Here is a 16,567-nt window from a genome sequence, read left to right as displayed (position 1 = left end):
AATTTTAAATTGTATATTTTTCTCTGCATATGAAATAAATAAATGACGGCCATGTATGGCTTATACAGACTTGTGTGTTGTTCCTTTTATTGTTTGCCTCAATGAGTCCGAATGGGCTCAAATATCTATTATGTATAGTATGTGAAACAGATGTTTTGTTACCTAACTTTAGCCTTTAAGGTATTACTGCATCATTATTACCATAAAATATGTAGCAACAAGAGTCAGGAAAAACCTCAGGGATATCTTCTTTTTTTCCCCGTGAGTCAGCAGCTGCCGCGTGGAGGTGAAGTGAATGAATGAATATAGGTGGGAAACTGTAGATGGATTCTTGTTGTATAATTAGTGTGAGAGAATGTAGTTTCATTCATAGACTATCGGTCTAAAAAGTGTTGTTGATCAACTGAACATAAAAAAACATATATTTGTTGTTCCCAGAAGTAAAATCCTAATTAGATTGTTTCAATTTCAGGCCAAATCCTCATCTTGAAAAGTACATGAATCCTTTAAAATATCCTTTTATTTGTAGTATATCTATTCATGCTCCCCACTTTTCCTCTCACAATACAAAAAGGACAAAGTTCCCATTTTTACTTGAGAAATATTTAACCTGAATGAGGCAGCTATATTTGAATCTCTTTTTTGTCTGTGGTTTGTTCAACTCTTAATTTCTTTTTAAGTTGCAATGATTACATTTATTTGGATGACAAATAAGCTCAAAATACCTCAAATCCTGTGAGGACAAGGGCTTCACTTTCCAAGGAAAAGGCTTTGCATCTATTGATCTGCCTACATTTTATCTTTCTCAGCATCTCTTTTTCTGTCTCCTCTCCTCCCCTTTCATTATACAACACCGCCGCACTGTCCTTTTAACCTCGCTACACCCGACACCACGCACGGGCAATCTCCTCCCAAATGCCCTCACTGCACCCACAAACTTCTCCTTCCATTTCATTATTTTTTCTTTTTTCTTGTTTTCATCTGCTCCTTCTTCAACTTGTGAGAGATTTTCTCTCCTCTTTTGGGTCTTTTATTAAATTACCAACATATTTTTGTGCACTCTCGTGCTCCCCAGAGCTTCCGCTCTTCTTTTCATACACCTGTACCTGTGCATTTACCCAGATGCTTTTATCCAAAGAGCCTATTTGGAGGTCATAGTTTATTCATATTGTAAATCTTCTGGATATATACTAAGACACTCGGGTTTGCTGTTTGCAAGCAGCTTTTCGGGCAAACAAAACAAATGCTGCTCTGTCATGTTTAAGCAACCTTCATGGACATTTTGAGAGAAGATTCTAGACCAGTTTTATGTGCACTGCAAACATTTCCTGCTTTGCAGACTGAGCAATAAATGTGACAGTCTCTAAATTATTATTTCAATCAATAGCTTCAGACAGAATAATTAATGGATTTATGCAAAAGAGCAGCAGACACAGCTTCACTAGTAAAGCAGGACAAAGACGTATATGTCACTTGCTTTGTTCACACTTCCAGCATAAAAGCCTCATATAATGCAGATCTACACCAGAAGACAAAATCCATCCTGTCCTGTTTTTGCTGTTCTCTGGAGTCCGCTGCTGTTTTTCTATTCATGTCTTTACGAACCCAAAATCATACAGAACATTGTGTAAATAAAGCAGCAAATAAACTCCACTGTTGAGACAATGACTATCCAATCTGTGATACACGCAGGTCAGGAGCTCGATTACATGACCTGTATTGACTCCCCGGTAAGTCTGTTCTAAAAGGGTTTCCTGCGAGACACTAATACCATGTAAATACAGCCCATTATGTTAATACCTACAATTATAATTGTACAGTGAGCCAGTGGAGAGAAACGCCACTCTGTGAAATTGAATGAAAACTGAAACATGGAGTTAAATGTGCAAAAACAATGTGCTACGAGGCTACTAAGTACCATTTTTTCTAATATGAAGAAATATGAATTAAATAACATCAAGACTTTTGGATGAAATTCCATTGTGAAGAGCAGACACCCACACAATACGTAGCTTACATTTAGATTCCTCCTTGAACACACACAACATCACAAACACACACACACACACACACAGTTGTCCCCTGACAGCCTGAGCCCATCAATATATGGCTCTCATTCATTTGATGATACAATGACATGAGAATTTTTATTTTAGTAACAGCTTGACCTTTGACTTCCACAGGGGTCATGAACTCCCAATGTAATGTTGTTGCAAAACTGTGACCGGTGAATATGGGGAACAGGAAAAAATTGGTCCGCTGGGATTTGTGTCAAAGCTGCGTACACCAGCATGCTGACAGACACTTGACCTATTTATTAGGTTTCAAATTAACTAATAACAATGAGCTTATAAACAGGCGGCTCTACGGCTTTGCGCCTCCAAGCAAACTGGCCCTGACCCAATTTGACTAAAATCTGTTTAAATACTTGTTTATTTTCTCCAAATATTTAGCATTGACAACTTTCAAACAACATCAAATGTCAAATCTTCAAATCAAACAAACTATTCAATGCTAATTCGCATAGCTTTAAACCTAAGGGCAATCGGCGAGGTCATCAACACATCCTAAAATGTTTGCAATTGCATTGTTTTTTCATTTCACACCAGAGCAATGCAATGAAATGCAGGAGAACCAGGACGGACCTTGAGCTGGGCTCTCCACATGTAATTGATCATATCGGCCTCCTCTTTACGATACTGTAATGTAATCGGTGCTGCAGTGGCCTGACTCTCATTTCACAGCCACACTACGTCAGCAATATATAAAATAAATAGTGACAAGCCTTTACATCTACAGGTTCGCACCACGGTAACTGTCGCTTCGCCTCAGCAGGAGGAGTGTCTTCGAGCATGTTGATTCCACAGAGCAGACCAGGGAAGATGCATGTGCACGTATCGCCGCCTTTCGCCACATGACCTCGGCTCTGTTTGAGAACGGTAATGATGAAGACAAGTTAGTGCCATGACGCAATTACAGCAAGACGATTACACTGAAATCCTTTCCAGGCAGCAGCGGAGGGGGGGGGCGCATTCACCTAACCCTGCACAGGCAAACACAAGCGTTATTGCACCACGATGGACACACACACACACAAACCTTTGCATTCAAACATAAATCATCGACAGAATGTTGCATAGGTGCAACTGCTGCAAACACTTAAACTGACTTACGATCAAAAACAGCTGTATTTGTGTTAGTAACTGATAAGTGACCATTCAGTGAGCTGATCCAGAAATAGAAGCAGCTATGATTAATGAACAGTGATTAATGGCAGAAGGGGGGAGGGATGGAATTAATGATGGAAGAGAAAATGGCGGCAGGCAGTGATACAGACCAAGAGGACGACTGTGTTCTCTCAATATAACTATTGCTTTATCAAAACAGCATTTGCCCAGGTTTTTCTTTTAGCCGAGTAACAGACTTCTCCAGATATAGACTCCATCTTGTAGCCTATTGACTAGTTCTGGAGAGCATTAAAGTCGTGTTTGTATGAGCTGGTCTGGATTGATACGGTAACACTGGTCTAAAAGCTTCCTTCAACCACTTAAAACGCTTTTACACTACATGTTATCATTCACCCATTTAAACACTGATGACAGGACTACCATACAAATAAAGGCCTTTGACAAATGTAATTGAAAAATATCTTTATTTACATGGTTGAATTCTTTGTATGATTTTTTTAATACCAAACTCTTGCATAACCTTCACATGACAAGCGGCTGTGCATGACTTTATTGCCCTTGCATCCCCTTCTTACAGGTAATGACCTTCCTTGTTAAGCATTACTCCACCGCACACAGAGTAAACAAAAGAGAGGCAGTGGGTGGTAGAAATGCCAAACAAACAGAGAGAGAGAAATGTCGGAGCCAGAGGTCTGTCTTGCAGCTTTAGAGACCTCAGTCTGCCCTGAAACAGCGACACCAATCCAGCGACGACCTGCTGATTGGTCTGCCCTCAGTAACAGCTGCAGAGGAGAAAACGTGTTACGCTCTGTGTGCTACGTCACATGATGCTTATTTATTGTGCGTGGGAGGGAAAAGTAGGCGGGGTTTGACAAATGTGTCCTCGCCATCTCGCCTCATTCTGCAAAGCAAAATCAGATAAGCGCTGTGAACCGGATTGACGGATGGAACTCGGTCTCTGTGCACGGCCCGCACCAATTTACATCCCCACTCTGCACACTCAACATCACTTCAGTCCAACTATTTAGAGGGTATATATTCATCCCCTTAAGACAAAACACAGCGAGCATCCTTAGCCCTCCTCGACAATTCTCAAGGACACTTTTGTCGTGGTTGTTCTTCTTCTTTGGTATGCGAGCGGCATCCGATCACAGCTGGCAGTTCAAGCGCCGCTTAAGTATCGGTATTTCACGAGTTGGAAGGGAGGCCGGGGGTTCACAGGACCAGCTGGGAAATGTTAAGTGTAGGAAAAAGGAACAGAGTAACACCAGCACCCTTCTCCTCTTCAGGCTGCGCCTCTTCACCCGGCTTTGATCGAAGCAGCTTTGGAGCGGCTCCCCCGGCCAACAGGGGAGGGCTGTGTTTGGAGCTGGCCAGCGTGCACGGGTTCCTGGCAAGTGTGAATGTGAAGGAAGGCGTTGTTGTTGTTGTTGAGTGTCTTCAGTTGGTGTTGTGTTGACTGAGGGAGGTTGAAAACATTAATAAAAAAACGCATGTTCGCATGAGGCCATAAGCACAAAGAATGTGTGAAATAATAGAAAGGTTTCATCTGGTTCTCCTGCATTAATTATAATTTCGTAAGGCAGTAATTGTTGTATAATCTTATTATTTGTAATAACACGCAGGGACTTAAGCAAACACGCATCAAACAGAGTTACTGAGGCGAGGGGGACAAAAGGACAAACTAGGGGCAGGGCAACGTTCAGCTCTTCATACCAAATGATATGGATAGGGACTGTGGAAAAACATTGGTATCGATCCGCCCGGTTTGACCGGACACGCCCCGCCAGAAGGGCGGTCGTATTGATTTTTAGAATTCATGTTGAAATTCATCTGTTTCTGCATGCTGATCCCATATCTTGTCATTCTGCCAACACCACAAATTGAACAAACAAAGTGAGGATGAAAGCGGTACGGCTTCAGAAGTGGGGCGGCAGAGTCTGAGATTGCATCTATTGCCTCTATTGTTTGAGTGCCCAGGGTTTGCCTCAATGCAGCCTTCATTGAATCTTTGGGAACAGCAGCAGGTAATAAATTAAAGGCAGACGGAGGACGCAGGATGGATCAATAAAGGAAGTCTGGAGTCCAATCCAAAGTAGTATTAAGCCCAGCTAAACATGCCCACTCCCAGGCAGGTGAGCGTTTGAGGACACTTGCATGAATAAAATATGCAAACTTAAACAACTTTGACAGAAAGGCAACTTTTAAAAGAAAGAGGATAGTATTCACAGTACAGTGCAGTATTCACTCAGGGTGGCTTTGGTGATTTTCATTGACCAGGACAGAAGATGGCGGATGGGTCGGATGTTTTGTTATGTTTCCTTTTCCATTCTAGACAACATCGACCAAACCGGTGCCTCCATAAATTCGAAGATTGATTATCTACCTTCACTTCTGCAGTTGTTTTCGGTTGATTTTCGAGAGCTGTGGAGATCTGCTTAAAGGAGCTTTGGAAGTTGCTGAAGATAATTAAAGCTTTGTCATCCTTTTGACAGAAACTAGGAGAAGGTAAAGTGATTGTGTACCAAAATTAAGCAAATTATGAATTTAGCACAAATATCAACCCTGAAGATACAAAAAAATCTTCTTACTGCAAGGTCCATCTCACATGTTATTGTGGCCGTTTCGTTATTCAAATATATATATTTGTTCAATTATAAAACTGTTGCTGGCCGGCCTAGACTGTGGCAGTTATTATGATTGGATTAAGGTCCAATATGTGAAACACCGCAGGCTTACACATTACGGCGAATGCTTTATGACTGTAATAACTGCCTTAGACCTCAGAATTCAAGGACTCAAGGATCATTTATACACATTATACAACACGGGATTGCTCAACAAGATTAATTTGATTTGTATCCCATTTTCAATACAACAAACACACGACAACCAAAACCCAAACAGTAGTGCGTTCCTGTGGTGCATGTTTTCAAAGGGCATCACAAATAACAGCCCATTCTGGGATTAAAAATGGAAGCCTGGTTGGTCGGGTGCGGCCGAAGCCACCCTTCTTTTTCACCATTTTATTTCCAAAACCCTTGTGAGTTGAGTCAATTGTAATATGTTTTCACCTCAAATGGTTAATTCTTGTCTGTCTGCAAATAAATGTTCTTTGAGATTAATGTCCCCTAGAAAATGATTAAATCCAGCAGCTGTTTGGAAGGAAACACGTCTGAAATGTAATGGAATAATCATCAGCAATAATTTCATAGATTAAACAAGTCAAATGACAGAGAAGAGTAGAGAGTGGTTCCTGAAATACAATTTCCAAGACTCAGGACTTTCATTTTAGGTTGAAATATAATTCAAGTTAAATGTCCAATCCAACAGGGAGCAGGAGAATTCGTTGCATTGAGGAGAACGTTGCATCTTTGATGAAATAAGATGAATCTAACGAGTGAATGTCAGTTGTACAGTATGTAGATATGTCTGTGGGATGCTGAAGCTGAGTTGTATTGTGTACCTGTATGGTGTGCATACAAGTATAGGATGCTTCAATGAATGCTGTGATTTCATGTATGACATCATGGGGAAATAAGAAAAAGTTCGGCTGAAGAGGGAAAATAGGGAAGAGGGAGCGAGCGAATGATGGATCAAGATGTTGTCTCTTTTATGGACAAAGGGCAAAGTGTTTTGAATCCAGCATATTGATGGACAATTTGTAGCAGCTAGACCAACGGTCTGTGTTTAATGTTTCATTTATAAATGGACACCAGAATGCTGCAGAAGCAGCCTGCATTTTGAATTATGTTCACTTGTGTCTTTGTAGAAATGTCTGAATTAAAAACTAATATTTACCTATATTTGTGTAAGTCTGTATTATGTCATATTAACACAGTTTTGTATTATGTCCTCCATATGCGCATGTACATTTTCATACGGATGAAAGCTTGTGTGAGAGAATTGATGAATAAAAGATAAAGCTGAGTTGTGCAGTTGTTTTCTCCTTTTTTCAAAGGACCATTGTCCTCGATTGAGGCAGAAGAGGAAAAGTCTGGAAACCACACAAACCATTAAGATGCACCTTCTGAGCACTATGCATGTCCACCTCACATTTATTGTGAATCACATTGTTTGTTAGAAATGTCTCGCTCTGGACCAAAGTACGGGACACGCTGCGTTGATTTGATTGCAAGAATCTATCATAAATTGTCGTTTACTTTTCTCGAGGAGGAAAGAGTGCATTGGATGAGGTGTTCGGGTGATTCCAAGCATTCAATGGACCTTTGTGAAAGGAGGAATGGTGATAACAACAGGGGGACAAATGTTAAAGGACCAGGTGGCATTCAACACCAAGCTTGATCAATGGATGCTATTAAATGCAGTCGATAAGTAGAGGGAGGAGGGGGGGCAGCAGGGGCAGGAAGGACACATGATGAAAACGATAAAGAAAAAGGTTATTTGGAAAAATACCTGAAGCTCATTTGAGGGACTGAGGATTTATTGAGGAAATAGCGGTTGGGCTCTGTTGTTTGTTTTGAAGTTGCCTGGATGTCGTGAACGAGAGGAATAAGAGATTGAGCCGGTGAGACAGATGGTGTGGAGAGATGGTAGTGCAATAAATGTCTCAGATTGAATAGTAAAGGATGTTTGGGTTAAGGCTACAGCGAATGGACAAGACAACGTGACAGAGGACAGCAGAAGGAGAATAATAGATCAAGATGTTCAGAGAAAATATAGGAATGTTGGGACATTCAGTTCTATTGGGAACGTTGCAATGGAGAATTAGTTAGTTTGCACCGTGGTGGCAATAAAACAGATTTATTACAATGATTTGTTTTCTACGGAAGATGCAGACAAATCAGGTCATCCTTCAGAAACAGCGTTGGGGGAGAGATCACTTCTATGAGTTGCTCTAAAAGGTTGTTAAAAGCGACAGGTTTTTTGTCATTTCCTCTGAGGACTTATTGCATGAATATAGTGCCGGCACAAAAGGACGCGCCTGCATTCATTATATTGGGGGGAGAGTCAGTTCACATTGCACGAACGGAGCATCTGTTGGGGACAAAAACACTATAAATATAAACTCTTTTTCTGTCGTTAAAGTGAAAAATGCTAATGTTGATTCCACGGCTCTTTGCCGGCAACTGCCATGGCCGGGTGTTGTTAGGAATTTAGGGTTGTACATTTGTATGTATCCTCCATTCTTCTTCTTAACTTCTTTTACGGTTTTGGAGTTGAAAGATCAAGGTTCCCATGACCTAAACGTCTCGTTCTTGTGATTGAGGAGATTCCTACAAATCACACTCAAGGATGGACTGATTAGTTTTATTGGTTAAATGTAAAAGTCCCTGTTACGTCACATAATATATTTTTGTTGCATAAGAATGAGTATACATAGCATGTCAATTTCCCACAAAGGTCTATGTATTGGTAACTGAAGAAGCATACAACCAGGAGGCTGTAATTCTATTTTCAAAATAAAAACTAAATATTTGAATTGCAAAAGAATTATGAATTGTCTGCTCCTGAACATAGTGCGCTTTAAACAATATATATTACCTGAATGAAGTTGCCATAGAAACTGTAAGGAATCTGTGTCCGGTCCGTCTCATAAGGAATCTGTGTCCGGTCCGTCTCATGAGGTCCCTCGTCAAAACAAAGCTGAATAAATGGTTCAATTAAAAACAAAATGTCTTTGTTTTTAACAAAACCTAAAATGAAACCCAGTGCAGTCACAGTGTGAGTCTCAAACAATAATATTCTATTGAACAGAGTCTCTCCACCCGGTTGAACCCAACAGTCTGATCAAATCCCAAAGAGACTCCCGGAGTTTTCAAAGTCCACTCTTTATACTTTGTCGCACTGCCGCCGTCCCCCGTACGTGAAATGATGAAACATTTACATTACATTACATTTTAAATGTTTCATTCAGCTGGCGCTTTTATCCAACGCTTCTTACAACAAGTGGATTCCACCAAGAGGGTTCCGAGCCAGAACAACAAAAACCAAGTAAGTACAACTCCAAAAGAAAGGCAGACTGCAAAATGCTTTAAGTGAGATCATCGTGAAATGAAAGCAATTGTTTTTGAGGAAAAAATGAAGTAACATTTAAAATAATTGTGCCTACATTCTGACATTTAGAAAATGTCAAAGACGTCTTTAAGAATAAAGCAAGAAATTTGTTATTGTGGGGTTTTTACCGGTTGTGATTTATTCCCAGTGGCAAACATTTTATGTGTTTTAATGTTGTTCTTTAAAGACAGATTTAGAACCCCACTGTCATTTAACGCCGTTTGAACCCTTTTAAACACAACGTGCTTTAATTATTTTACTGGCACGTGGCTTCCTCTTACAAAACATTCTGTTTTGTGTGATTCCCTCCAGAATTTTAGCGAGCAATGGCAACAACAACAACAATGGCAAAATACATACGTCTCTAATTACGGGTTACTCGAAAGCAACATATAACTCCTGCTTTGATTAAATTACTACAGGAGCCTCTGAAATGACTAATTTTCTAGTAAGTATGATGCTCTAAGCCCCAAATATATTATCTTTCATCGCTAAAAAACTCCAAACTAAGAAAAGAAACGTGGTGGCCAGGGGGGGCCACGGCCACCATTGGTCAGAGATTGGCCACCCTGCCGCCCCCCCAACTCCCTCTTATATTGTCATTTGTCACTTATGCAACAAGCCCCATATTCGCAACATGTTGGGACACGGCCCCATCAACAGCGCAAGACACAAACCAACGTGCCTGCATTCTGACAGCGCTTCAATGGAGACTGGCAGCTAACCACTGGAATCCAGTGACAATCAAGTGCCACCCCAAATAAAAGACTGGCCAGAGCTGCCCCCCCCCCAGAAATAATGTCCTGGCTACGCCCCTGGGGTTGCAACCCCCAGTATGGGAACCACTGCCCTGAGCAATTGGTCTTTCCGTCGCTGTGGAAATGAACTGAAATGAACTTCATTAAAGATAAACAGAGAGCTGTGATGCGAAGGGTTCCCCGGCTCCGAACATACAAGTCAGTCATCCTGCTGCCCTGACACCTTCTGCAGTCCTCAAGGGAATTTCAGCCTGCAGCTACTGTGCGTAATGGTTACACAAAACCACAGTGGGTTCATTATTGAGCGCATGCCTTCAGCTGAGGCTCCCAGCTAGCGTCACACGAGTCTTGTTTGTGTCTCCAGGCAGTGGAGTTGATCAGAAGCCTGTTATGTGCGGTGATTGTGCCGCAGGCCTCATGAACTGAAGCTCTGCAAGCGCTTCATTGCACTCATTTATTTCTACTTTGTAATATTACAGCAACAACCTCCCGCGGCCGGACTCCTGCCGTGCAGGATGAATTAGGTGTATGACGGAAAGCTCACCTCACAACGACACACTCATAAGTGTGGCTTATGAGCTGTGTACAGCTACGCATTGGTAATGGATTTGTCCTGAGGCAACGTTTTCTTTGCTTTTTTATTTTCTAGGTGTGATGCAACTGAATGAAATATTTGTACAGGAGAGATTTTTAAGTATGGACCACACTGGTACATCGATCACCCGACATACAGGCCATCATTGCCATCCTTACAGCCTAAAACCTAAAGAGAATTAAAGCTGTATTGTCCGTGTAGCCTCCTTCTTTAAAATGAAAAATGTTGCATATTTTATAATAAAAGGCTTTTTCGGCCAGTATAGCTTACTTTTTGAAGGACGTTGCATGCAGTTGTCATAGCAACCAAAACCGAGCTGAAGTTTCTCTACATAAAATCGAAGAAACTTTGAAATGCTAAACCCTTCTGCAGACATAACTGATAGGAGCTCAAAATGTGCACAGAACAAAGGAGATACCAGATGGATTGCTTATTTGAATCCAGCCAGCTGTAAAAGGAATATAAATCTTTTGGAACTTCTAAGACACAAGCAAAGGCTGAAGTTGTGGTGTGTCTGGGAGTATGAGACTGGTGTAGGACACCAGACTCAAAATGTTTGTGTTGACAACAGAGGACTGGTTCTTCCTGAGCTTCCTAGATTCCATCAAAGCTGTTTTCTTTTGAAATGAACTGTTCAAGTGTTCAGATGTGAAACACGTCAGAATCCTCCCACTGGAGGGACGTCTTTGTTTGCGCGGAAATATTTTACTGAGCCTGTCACTGTCACAATTAGCGACGTCTCTAATGCTTTATCCATCCTCCTCTCCCATCCTCCTCCTCATTCTCCTCCTCCTCCTCCTCCTTCTGGGTCCCGGGGCGTGGAGCTACGAGGCTCCTGAGGATAAGCAGGATGCCTTTGCTAGAAAAGCCTGCCCTGCTTTCCTGACCTTCACCAACGCTGCCTTTCTGGCTGGAGTCACAGTGGAGGTGCCCTGCCGCTGCAAACCACAACAGGTAACTGGAGCAATCATCATGCTGACATGCTTTAATATCCATTGGTGAATAATAATATTAATAATAATTAGTATTGTAATTTGTTCAAAACAAAGTATTGTCCCTGAAAAAGATCCAAATAAGAATCACAAAGATGGGTCTTATAGTTCAAACCTAACCTAGTTTTTTTTCATTAATTTCATGACGAAACAACATATCATGGTTTTATTACAAAAGACACAAAGGGAGGATGTGATCCTCAAAGGTCATTACGTGGTTAAGTATTTGATTGATGTAACTAGTCTGACAACAGTGCAGGACAAAATGTCCTATCTTCTTTTCTTTGTACCAGCTGCTTAAATCAAAGCTCCTCTGAAGCTGCAATCCGCAGCTATATCAAGCTTGGCCAAAAAACAGAAGAAATATAGAATGAGAGAACGTCTCGGAAGATTCTGATATTGATCAATTAACATTAACATTATCGGCCAGCAGAAGGTACCTTTTAATTATTCAGTTCCCTGTGTGTTTTCAGATCCAATCAGTTGTCTGGTTCTTTCGGAAACATTTGAGTGGCTCCAAGGAGACCAGAGCCCTGACAGATCACCATGGCAACCGCCTGCTTGACCCTGACAGTGTCCCTCACGGTGGCGGGCTGCGGAGTCGATTCTCCATCCGTCTCTTCAGCCTGCTGATCTTCAGAGCAGAGCCTGCCGACTCGGGCATCTACATCTGCGGTTCTGTGCACAGGGACTTCTTCTATGGTTACGACCTGGACATCCAGGAGGCCCGAACACTCAGCTTCATACGCAGGTGACGAGGCAGACACATAGTCAATGGCTGTGACTGTTTTTTGTCACTTTGATATTCAAGCATTTGGCATTAATGATGATGAATGTAATGACGAACTGAAGAGTGCTTTTGTGTCACATGATCACACCGACGGGTGAAAGACTCAACAGAAGCTTATGAACAACCAGTGATCATGACATGAACCACCGATTTAAGTGACTCCAATTCAAATGTGGTGCTTCTAGGCTCCCTTCTGAAAGTATCAGCCAGAAAAATGAAGAAAGAAAAAGACTTGTCTCTACTAAGCCGCTGTACCAGGTCTTCACCAGCTTCAGGCCCTGGTCGGTCTGCGATCGCTGCGGACTACCTGGAGAGCAAGTGCGTGTGGGACTGTGCTACGTCCACTCGCACTACCTGCACGTACGCTTCCGACGGGCCAATCAGACAGTCACCTCCTGCGGCTCAGGAGCAGTGCTCAGGGCGTTTGGACGGCTGAGGCAAAGCAGCGTGGGGGCCAAGCTGGAGGTGAAAAGCTGTGAAGCAACTTGTGGAGATCGAGCTTCTCAATCCACCAAAATCACTGCTTTGATGGCATTTCTTGGATTGAAGTAAGCAAGTATATAACTGTATCGGGTTTCACTTGAGGATTCACAGAGTCCACATGTTGAAGTAGACAAATGGTTCCAGAGAGTCGGGCCAGCTGCTGTTGGGGAGAATGAGCAGCCGACTGTAAATCACTTGCAGTCTTATTATTTCGTAGAGTTGCTGCAATAAAAGGATACTGGAAACATTCAAATTCACCCCAGAGGAGCATAGTGAAATCCATCAATTTATCTGGTTATAAAATTCAGTGGCAGTGTCGGTGGCACCAGAATTAACAGGAATTATGCTTTGTGTAACATATTCTGATCAAATTTCTTTTGTTCTGGAAGTTTAAGGGAGTGATATGTCACTGCCGGCAATGTCAGTTGCAATGTCAAGTTGAATATTGCCAGTAGGCCCAGAATGTGATTCATTACACCTGTTGAATCCATTCCATCGATATTTTCTTATCTATTATGAATAAACAGAGATTTCCCTGTTAAATCCCCCTCGTATAATTACAGTTCACAGGAGAACCACAACCGCTCTCTGTTTATGTGTTGCAGTTCTGCTTCACTGCCGGTGTTCTACCTGAAAGCTCCTACGGACCGTACCCTCACCCTGGGCTGTCCCGGGGCACGTCCCGACATGGCCGTGGCCTGGGACAGAGGCTTTAAACCCGTCTATCGATCTGAACGCTGGGCAGGTCGTAACCTCAGCGACACGCCCCCCAGGCTGCACGTGGACACCGGACACAACTTGGTGTTTCAACCTGCAAAAACTCCAGACTCTGGTATCAACGAATGACTCTATTTAATTACACCTGTGATAAACGTGTATAAGTAGTCTCTCTTGAGGTTTCCCTCACTTTTTTCCAGTCACTTTGCTGTAGAACTGTCTCTCTTGACCAGTGCAGATAAAGCAGTTCCTTTGCACTTTGCACAAGTAACCACAGAGAGCTTTTGGGGTTTAATTTAACTAAGATAGCGTTTCTGTTAATTAGGTGTCTACTACTGCTGGCTGGAGGGTCACCGGGCTGCTGAGATCCGTCTGCTGGTCTACGTCCATCTGGGCCGGGGACAGTCAGTGACCTTACATCCTGACTTCTGGGAAGCAATGTTTTTTTTGTTGAGATCTTATGTTGGCATGACAGCTCTGTTTTGCCTGCTGCTGTTGTTCAGAGCTGGAGTGAGACACAGAGACACCAGAGAAACACATGACGATTAAACCTATTCAATATTATTACTTAAAAAGCTGTTTTGAACTCGTTATTTTACAATAAGGAAAAAGTGGAAAGATGTATTCTTCTAAGGGAATGTCATTCAATTCATTCAACTTCCATTCATTATCACATGTCAGACCTTGATGCAATTCATGAGTATGTTGCAAAAAGTTGTGGAATGAGCAGCTTTCACATTAGAAAGAAAAATAAAGGTCCGAGTTGTAAATAATTATGAAATGTATATTTCGTAATTAGTATATATTACACTTTTATATATAAAAAAATGTGTGAAAATACCGTACACTCATTTTTGTGTTTGTACTTCTTTGATACGGAAGAGCAGAATAGATCAATGACACGCGGTGAGTGTAACCAGTTCTGGAGAAGCACTTGCCGGTGTCGAAGTCTCTCTTGAATGAGTTTTCCCTGCAATGACGGCAGAAGAGGGATGAACATATCCGGGCTCTTGCTGTTCCACAGAGGGGCCATCGTGTGTCCTCAACAAGACCTCTCCACCCTGAGAGCCGGAGGGATGAATACGCTTGTTCCTCCACAGCTGTGGCCCCCACTATACTTTCATTCCACCATCCACTCTTCATTGCTCAGCCTCTCTGAATCGAGTAAATAAATCCCCATACGACGCTGTTTTCTCCACTGCCAGACAAGAATCAAAGTGCTGGAACATTTTAGAAATAGTAAATCAATAACTGTCAGATGATAGTAAATGTACATCAGAAACTGGCGGCCCGTTCACTCTTCCTCACAGTTGTCCTCTTCTCATGTTTTATACATCCTACAGATCCATTCCATTTATTAATCCTCCTTGCTTTCTCCCTAATTAATCCTTTTAGTTCCTCAGAGACCCTCACAGTCAATGATTTACATCTGGGTTGAAAGGGAACACCAGTTAACAGCCTTTGAAGAGAGAAAGCCAGCAGGACCCTGGGCCTTAAGAAGCTGGATTGAGACGCACAGTATTTAAAGTGTGCTAAAGTAAAGATAATAATAATCAAATTGAATGGATCCTGAGGGGAGCATTATCATGATCAGAGTCCATGGAAATGAGCTAGGTTATGAGATATATTAAAACTATGAGGAGCTTCCCTGAGGGCATGATGGATCCAGATTACACTGCAGCTTCGGGAGTTGGTGGGTCATCTGAAAACTTACTGGATCGAAGTGATCGCATGAGCAGTTTGTAACCTTTTTGGGCTTCAGAGGAATATATTGCGTCCCTTGGCTGGTCCTCTCAGACCACGAGCCTCATGCTCCCTGAAGGCTCCTGAACTTTCCAAAACTCACAGGGAGCAAAGCAGGCAGAATAAGAGAATGATACATTCATTATTTAGAGATTCATAAGAAATGCCTGCCAAGGACAAGCCAGATGTCTTTAAATATTTGGAAAAAAATAATGAATTAATCCACGTTGAGTTGTGATTTTGATCACAAAATATGGTTCTTTTATGATACGCTTCAAGAGATGTGCAGGGAAGTTTCTTTCCATGGATCAATTCATCCTATCACAAGTTAGAGTGTTAAAAACACATCATTAAACTTTCACTATGGATGGAAAAATCCCTCATGACAAGCTTTAGAAAAATAAATGTTACCTATGGCAACCTACTTCACTTTCTTCCTGAGCTTTTTCACATTTGCGTCAAATTTGGTTGAGTTTACTGTCATTATTGTGACTGCAGTAATGCTGCACGGGCCCGAGGCACTTAAGCAAACCTCAGTCCCTTGAATATATATATTGCTTAATCCAGTCTGAGTTTGTAATACCTTAGAATCTCCCAGATAGAGTAGGAATAACCGGGGATGCTGGATGCACAGAATAGGCTGTTTATAAGTATATTTTACTGGTTATAAGTATATTATTTATTTCTAACAATATTGCACATAATACAGTATGTCCTTGAACTAACGGTAGAGAGCGTTAACGTTGTTCTCCCTCACCAGCAACACACTGATCGCTGCTTTAAAAGGCAACGTTTCTTTATGTTGAGCGGGCTGCAGATGGAGGATCGAGAGAAAGCAGAGCAGACAAATTTGGACCGCACACCAGAGCATTCATCAACTTGTTAGTGCGTCCAGGCCAGCAATGTGGGATGCCGGATGTCTGCTGGATGATAAATAAACAGAGACAAGTGTCTTAACCTTGTTTTGCCTCAGAGATACAAACAGAATATTCAGGGCGTTCTGCCTTGCTGCTCCACCAGATAGAAATTCCAGTTATTTCTCATTAGCTCACAACTCGTTGATTGAAGTAATGTACGAAAATATGTGTACGCTCATTGCAGCACTGCGTGGTATTTCTCAGGTAGCAGGGGAAGCTTCCACTTTGTTCTCGGAAAGAAATTATAGAACTGTGACGGATTCGGGGTGAAATTGGGGGAGCTCTGTGTATAGTCGTTTCCTTTGAAGAGATACATTCAGCAATCACTCCGCAATAATACAAGGACATAAATCCTTCCCTTTCATC

General features: G+C 41.9%; 1 protein-coding gene across 1 annotated transcript; it reads left to right on the top strand.

Moving 5' to 3' along the window:
* Positions 1-10,888: 10,888 nt before the first annotated feature.
* Positions 10,889-14,116, top strand: LOC120829923 (Ig-like V-type domain-containing protein FAM187A). Its single transcript, XM_040194536.2, has 5 exons — positions 10,889-11,513; positions 12,025-12,302; positions 12,527-12,889; positions 13,430-13,656; positions 13,867-14,116. Exons 1-5 carry the CDS (start codon positions 11,304-11,306, stop codon positions 14,088-14,090), a joined length of 1,302 nt encoding a protein of 433 aa, XP_040050470.2. The 5' UTR covers positions 10,889-11,303; the 3' UTR covers positions 14,091-14,116.
* The last annotated feature ends 2,451 nt before the right edge of the window (positions 14,117-16,567 follow it).

The sequence above is a fragment of the Gasterosteus aculeatus genome, chromosome 2 (genome assembly GCF_964276395.1).
Source record: "Gasterosteus aculeatus chromosome 2, fGasAcu3.hap1.1, whole genome shotgun sequence".
In the NCBI taxonomy this organism is placed as follows: Eukaryota; Metazoa; Chordata; class Actinopteri; order Perciformes; family Gasterosteidae; genus Gasterosteus; species Gasterosteus aculeatus.
The sequence above is the reverse complement of the archived record's forward strand: the minus strand, read 5'-3'. Positions and strand labels throughout refer to the sequence as shown.